The 7,801-nt window shown below is 32.6% G+C and overlaps 1 protein-coding gene across 2 annotated transcripts in view; it reads right to left on the bottom strand.

The window, feature by feature from the left end:
* Nucleotides 1–2,021: 2,021 nt before the first annotated feature.
* The window catches only part of LOC106067565 (ganglioside GM2 activator-like), a 16,527-nt gene continuing 10,747 nt past the window's right edge, over nucleotides 2,022–7,801 (bottom strand). For both annotated transcript variants that reach the window (XM_013226756.2, XM_056037150.1), the window contains exon 5: nucleotides 2,022–5,066. In XM_013226756.2, coding sequence (XP_013082210.2) covers nucleotides 4,953–5,066 — 114 coding nt within the window. In that variant the 3' untranslated portion in view covers nucleotides 2,022–4,952. The remainder of the gene's footprint in view (nucleotides 5,067–7,801) is intronic.

Genomic DNA, 7,801 nt, shown 5'->3' with positions numbered 1-7,801 from the left:
TCTAATGCAAAAATGGAATGGTGTGTCCCACATCCTGTTTTATATGTGAGTAGAAAACTGACAACATCTGAGTTGAAATATGCTACCATTGAAAAGGAAGGACTAGCCATTGTATGGGGTATAACAAAATTAGGGTTCTACCTAATGGGAGCTAAATTTGAACTATGGACGGATCACGCTCCCTTGGCCTTCATTAATACAAATAAACTAGGGAACAACAGAATAGCCAGATGGGCATTGCAACTTATGGATTATAACTTTGAGGTCAGGACAATACCAGGGAAAGACAATGTGATAGCGGACAAATTATCACGGTGTACCTAAGAAGGAAAAGAAATGAAAGTAAGGAAAGGAGCTTGGCCACGTCAATTTTGTTTCTGTTGGTTGGTCAAAAGAATAATGTCAGTAAAATCATTTTGGTGAGAACACAATGAATAGCAGTGTAATGAATAGACATCTATAACAGATTGGAACATTTTGTAAATATGCACATATTACATGTATATGTAATCGAAGACTGTATGGACTGACGAAGCTTTGTTACATGTGTGAGGTGTCGAGATATTAATATATGGTGTTATATTGAGAATTTGATGAAACCATTATTAGAAATGTAAAATATAGTATCACAGTTACCAAGTTAATTATAGTTTATAATTGTGAATTATGAGATTTACTCTGATTGGTTCGTTGGGGAAGTCTGGACATTATACATTGGGATGGATGTAAGTAATTTTGAACCTAAAATAATAATGTAAAGAATGATGATATTTAATTTTGCTGTTGGAGGGTTTTGTTCTCGTTGGTTTTTACCTGGTTTAAAAGAATGAGAATTTATGAAGATAATATAATTATATTGAACAGTGATTTATAATTTTATTTGATATTTAAAGACGTTCGATGTACATCGAACTTAGCAAACAAGGGGGGTGTTACGGTCGTAGCGCAGCACGGTGTGCATGAATAATGGTGCGAATGTGTGTAATGAATGGAAGTGATGTTGAAAAGGGGAAGCCGGGAGAGATTGACAGGAAGAGAAATGAAATGTTCGTATTTACATAACTTGTTGTAATATTAAAGTATTTATAGAGTAATAACCTGAGAGTCTATTATTATTTCGAAGAGTCTTGTGTCGTAACATGTATGTATGTTATGTATGTATGTTATGTATGTATGTTATGTATTTATGTTATGTATGTATGTTATGTATGTATGTATGTTATGTATGTATGTTATGTATGTATGTTATGTATGTATGTTATGTATGTATGTTATGTATGTATGTTATGTATGTATGTTATGTATGTTATGTATGTATGTATGTATGTATGTATGTTATGTATGTATGCACAAAGCAAAGCGCTCACAAGGCGGGCAATAGAAAACACTTCAGCGACACCCCCAAAGCTTCTCTGAAAGCCTTCAGCATTGACCCTTCCACCTGGGAGACAGAAGCACATAACAGAGCATCTTGGCGTCTCGCTTTGAAAACTGGCACACAAGAAAAGCGTCAGAGAAAAAAAGCAAGGCCAATGACACCAGCTCCAGCTGAAATAACCTGTCCAGTGTGCAGCCGAACATAGGTCTCACCAGCTACATGAAGATGCACATAACCCAAGTTCAAAGCCTTCCGCCTCCTGGATAACACAAGTATTCATCAATGAACCACTGATGGACGAACTAAATATGTATGCGTGTCTGTATGTATGTAATGTAATTTCTACATATAATGTAATAAATGAAATGTATATAATGTATGAATGTAATGTGATGAAATGTATGTAATGTATATATGGAATGTAAAATGATGTAATGTATGTATGCAATATATGTAAGCAGTGTATGGATGCAATGTATGTATGTAATGTTTGTATAATGTATATACACTCAAGCATGTAGAAGAAACAAAATTGTATTTATATGGTAAGACTATTTATTACAGCATAAATTAATAACTACAGCTACAATAATATTATTTGTAAAACAAAATGTATATACACATACAAATATACACATAAATATGTACATATACTTACAGAGTTTCTTTTTTTAGTAATGAAAACCCAAACAATTTTGTTTAATGTTACTTTATGCGAGTTAGACATAATGTTTGTATATATATACACATACGTTTATCTACCAGCAGCACAATAGATATTATTATATTACAAAAGTAACATTTACACAATAATAGTATCAATAATCAATAATAATTGTTAGGTTAATGGTTTGATCGATAGTCAATAGCAAGTCCCTACAGCAGTTCGGGTAATAACCATAAATAATTCACCAAAACGTTATTTAGGGAAAAACCTGGTTTATTTATTACAAGGATGAAATGGTCTGCTTCCATCAATCTTTCTCTCGCTCTAATCTCTACTCTAAACATAACAATTTGGTTCTAGATTATTACCCAAAACAAAAGCTAATACCCTACAGCAACTAGCCGTATACCCTGATAAATGTAGCCTAAATACTGCAATTTTTAAAGCAAGCAGACTTTCACCGTACGTACCTTGAAAAATAATTTATAGTCCTTAACTACAAGTATAATCTAGGCAAATGTATTTAAATACCCCCTATTAAAAAACATTTGCTTTAAAAAAAATTGTTTTTGTTTTACTTTATTTTTTTTTACCAAATGCAAATAGCATCATTTGATAAGCATTTTTCTTAAATTGATATAAATGGCTTGCATCAATCTTCTTTAATGTATTAATTTGTCTCTTACGAAGGTCAAACACACATTTGAAGTCCAAAAAATAGTCCTTGTAGTAGACAGGTGCAGAAGACGGACAACGGCTTCGTCTGCATCAGATATCGGATGAATATTGGAGTATTGACCTCATCCTTATTCTTGGAACTGGTTGACATAGTACATCAACAATAGTACTTTTAATAAGTCTTGTCTTGGCAATTATAGAAATTAGTCAATAATGTCTAGTCCCAATGTTGAACAATAAAATTCTCAAATTTGCTGAGATTATATGTTAATTATTTAAGTTTCAAAGCTTATCTAATAAATAAGGTTATAAAGAAAATTAAGTTGGTGTTGAAAAAAAATGTAATATCTAAATTCTATATTTGTATACATTTTTATTAGATAGTTAATGTTAAAAATTTTAGTTTGTAATTAAAGGGGGAGCATTCATGTGATTACAAACAATGTTTGACCAACGAACTTACTTCCCTCTATTTATCTGATTTTCCACACGAAGCTTTCTGAATTGTCTCTTGTAGATTTATCTCTTAAAAGGAAACAAATAACTAAAAATAGATACAATTTAAAAATTTCTATTACTTTTACAAACCTCATATTAATTACAATGAGTTAAATCTTAGTAGAACATGGTACATATACAATATACATTGTTCATGTACAAGGTAAAATACTATTGCATCTATAAAAGAAAGCAGTATATAACATGCATTACTGACTATCAAGAGAAGGGTAAGTGATAGACCAAGGTTAATGTGAAATGCGGTAAAAGATAACACTTCATTACTCAAAAGTAAGATACTTAATATGACAAAATAGATGTAGTCAAGAATATTCCACCTCATTCATTATGTATGAATACAAACAAGTGCTACATTTATTTTGTTGATATAACTTATACAGTCCCTTTTGCAAACACAATATCATCTAGATTACAATCAACAGGAACTAAGAATGAAGTGAAATCATTCAACACGACATTCTGTTCTACTTCTAGATGCTTAAGTCTGCCTACGTCGACTGTTCAGAGTGATTCAGACCAGGTCACGACATGACCGATCTGGTGCTACCACCCATCTGAACATTACTTTCCCAATAAAACCCATCAGGGTTTGTTTTGTTTTTGTTACGAGCTCTGTGCATAAATTCATTGACTGAAGCACTATGGTATACTTTTTGAACACTAGGTTTCCCTTTCATTGGTGTTACCCAATAAGGTTAGCACCCCCACGAACCCTCCCTTTTCACACCGCTGCATAGCACCTTCTTAAATCAACGTGACCATTATTATTTCAACCCTAGAATCAAACCTACAGATCGACAGATAAACAGTACTCAATCTTTCAATCACCCTTGCTATTGTAGGGTATATAATCAAAAAGCATGTTCTATTAAATGTAATACTGTAAAACTGTACACACACAAGGAAACAAATATACACCGACATTATCGTACATAATACTTAAAATTAGTTTGCAGAGGAGTAGCTGGACAGGAGAACAGAGATGTAGCTGGACAAGAGAGCAGAGATGTAGCTGGACAAGAGAACAGAGGTGTAGCTGGACAAAAGAGCAGAGAAACCTGATTCTCTCCCCGCCAAACTTTATGCCAAAACGACTTTTTCAATATTACTTACATCTATTTCAGGCCAAGAGGCAGAAATCGCTAGTATTATGGTTCGGTAGAAATAGGTTTAAAAGTCAGCTACGCCCCTGCTTCGTTATGTTTTGTTTTTTTTGATATTGTACAACTGTAAAACAATGAAACCTATGTACTATATGTACAGAATAATTTATTGTACACAATATTTTCAGACCAATTGGAATTATTAAGACTGTTAGTGTGTATGTGTATGCGTGTGTGTGTGTGTGTACTATAAAAGTACCGTCCTGTCTTTTTTCCTCTTCTTTCCTTTTTTATGGTTGATCGCATTCTTTTGATCACTGACCGTGACATTTAACAACTGATGCGTTAATGCATCGGACAGTTTCTCATTGTGGAAAAGTTTTTCTTTACACCGCTGCTTGCTGGAGCAGGGCTGCTCCCTACCGCCTTTCTTTTTGTCCGACTCCCCTGGCGTCCTGACGCTGTTCGCCCGTGGCCTGGGCGAGCTTTTCTTGTCCTTGCTCTTCGAGGTGTGCGTTTGGTTTCTGGGCTGCCTGTTTTTCGGTCTACCCTCGTGGAGTGGAGGCGTCGAAGCGTGCTGCTTCTGGGCGTCCACTTGCTCCTGGCGTCAGATTTTAAACAGCCACCCTTTGTGACGCCTTTTCATGGAGAAGTTGACGCGCAGGCACCCCAGCTCGGGGCCGTCCTCTTCATTGATACGAAGCTCCAGGAGGTAGTCCCCCTGTGAATAATGTCATAGTGAAATGTGTATAGATAGTTCAATACCGGAAACATCTATTGGTTACACTTTACTATTCACATCTTTATACTAGGGCCACGTCTTTGTGTTGTTTCCACTTTTAAAAATTCTCAAACTTTTTTTCAGTATTATAATATTGTAATGCATTATTAGCAAAAGCCTATCCCACAAAATGTTTTCTTAAGCTTTTTCTTTCAACTTACAATTGTATTGAAATATGAATATCTGTATATATTTAATAGGGAAATACTCCTCAATAATCTTGGGACTCGAAGACAAGCCTTATTATATTTTTTATCAATTTTGGTCCTCAGTTTTCATATTATAATTTTGTAGTTGGTATTATAAAAGCTATATACTATGTTACAGGATCATAATTACAAATAGTAATAGAGGTATAATACCACGGATAATGAAGAAGACTTCGATAATAAAAATAATTATAATAAATGAAACATAAAAAGCATAAACTTTCTTTGGGTGAGCGATCATGTTCTATTTAGATTATAGAGTCTTTGCTAAGGTTTGTTTAAAAGTGCTACTACATTTTCTTTAAACTTATACTTATTGACATTAGTTAGGTCATAAGGAGATACTATTTAAAACAATTCATAGACAAAGGATTGGATCAACAATAACATTATTAAATGACAACAAAAAATCTGAAGAAATCTTGGTGATCTATTGACTTTTTAGCGGCCCCCGTAAGGGGAAAAAGCCGCTATTAGGTTTGTGCAAAATGTCCGTCTGTCCGTCTGTCCGTCTGTCCGTCTGTCCGTCTGTCACACTCAGATCTCGAAAACTAGAAAAGATATGAAAAATATTATTTCATCATTAAATCCGGCTTGAAAAGTTTAGGTGCAACGGCTACTTTTGGTTTTCTAAAAGCAAACCGTTTAATTTATAAAATTAATTATGCAAGCGATTTTTTCATAAAAATACACCAATTCTAAAACAATTACGTAAATGTAAGGGAGGCAATGTTACAATATGCTAACAAAGATGGACAATTTTTGTGTATTTTCAGTATCACTAAGTCAAATATATTTTTAAAATGTACAGGAAATGTTTACAACAAATACAAATAATAGTTAAAGACGTTTTTTCTGGTCAACTAGCTGCTAAAATTAAAAGAAAACATTTCTGTTTGTTTATAAAGGCTAATAATGCACTTTCTATGTAAATATCACGCACATTTTTTTTAATGGACTTTTTATGCAGCGATTTTCGTGCAGTAGCGTAACGTCGCAACATGATCAGGTGCTAAACCAATTCCTTAAACTTTTTAAAAAAATCAGATTTTATTTATTTTTTGTTTAGTGCCCCCATCCGAATAAAAGAAGCTTATTTTTGTGCGTTTTGTCTGTTGGTCGGTCTGTCCGTCACGATTAGATTTAAAAAACTAGAACTCTAAAAGCTATTGAAAATCTGATTTACCCTTTAATGTTCCTCCCATACATCTCAATAGTTTTAAGTATCTAAAATTGATTGTTCCGGATTTTTTTGTGCAAAACTAATCAACGCCAACAAATGTTTGTTTGCTCTTCTAACTTATATTACATTCAATTTCAATGCTTAAACGTTGCAAAAACACATTATCAATAATATGTTGTTCCGTTTTTTATGTAAATAGCATATTAATGCTAAATCATAATCTCTATACTGACTTATATTTCATTAAGTGTAAAAATGTTCCGGATATTGTTTTATAAAACATGAATTATGCCTAATGATTGTTTGAAATCGCATAAGGCTTTTAAAAAAAGTAATTTACTAGAATTGATTACTGAAAATTACTTTTTAGACATTTAATTTTCTTGTAAAACATAACATAGAAGTTTTGTAATCGATAAAGAAAGTTCCGGATTTTGTTTCTTACAAATCGTCGCCAGAAATTTCCGAATTTATTTAAAAATCTACTAACGCCAAATAATTGTTTGAACTCCCTCTTCTAATTAATAAACAAATAATCTTCTCATTTACGAAATAATGTTTTTACGGATTTTTATGAAAAATATTTTAACTCACTACTCTCTTACAGTACATTTAACTTTCTACCTAAAACATTAAAAAATCTAATTATCGTTAATATTATGTTCCGATTTTTAAGGAAAACAGAATCCAAACACCAAAGTAAGGTATGAAAATCTCTCCACGTGGCTGTAGTACATCTAATTTTTATACGAGACCATCCAAAAAATTTAATTAACGGTATTACATTTATCTGAAATTCTCTTTTTCTTTTACTATTTATACAAACATCCGGAACAATCTATTATATAAACTTTTCAATTGTGTTCATACCTAAAAATAATTGCGATGTTTTGAAACGTAAAATAAAGGTTAATCAATTTTTAATAACTTTTAGTTGTTTTTTTTATATCAAGATAACGGACAGACCAACTGACAGACAAAACGCAAAAACAATGTGGCTTTGATCCTTTTTAAATAATATCTATTAGAACTCAGTGCACCAATGTCTATGAACCCTCGTTAAATATCTCGTGTAAATAAAGACATTTTTTTTTATGGTACCAGTACTAGCCTATTGTGAGGTAATGGAATTTTTTTTTTTTGACGTCATATGAATGGACTCTTTAAATGTAATGTTAAAAGAACGCACTCGGTGCACCAATGTCTATTAACCCTCGAAAAAATTGCTTGTATTAATGAAAATATATTTTAGTCTAACTAAGCCGTGTGACGTAGTGTTTTTT

Source organism: Biomphalaria glabrata, chromosome 8, assembly GCF_947242115.1.
Source record: "Biomphalaria glabrata chromosome 8, xgBioGlab47.1, whole genome shotgun sequence".
NCBI classification, from domain to species: Eukaryota; Metazoa; Mollusca; class Gastropoda; family Planorbidae; genus Biomphalaria; species Biomphalaria glabrata.
Note: the sequence above shows the minus strand (reverse complement) of the source record. Positions and strands in the feature narration are given on the sequence as shown.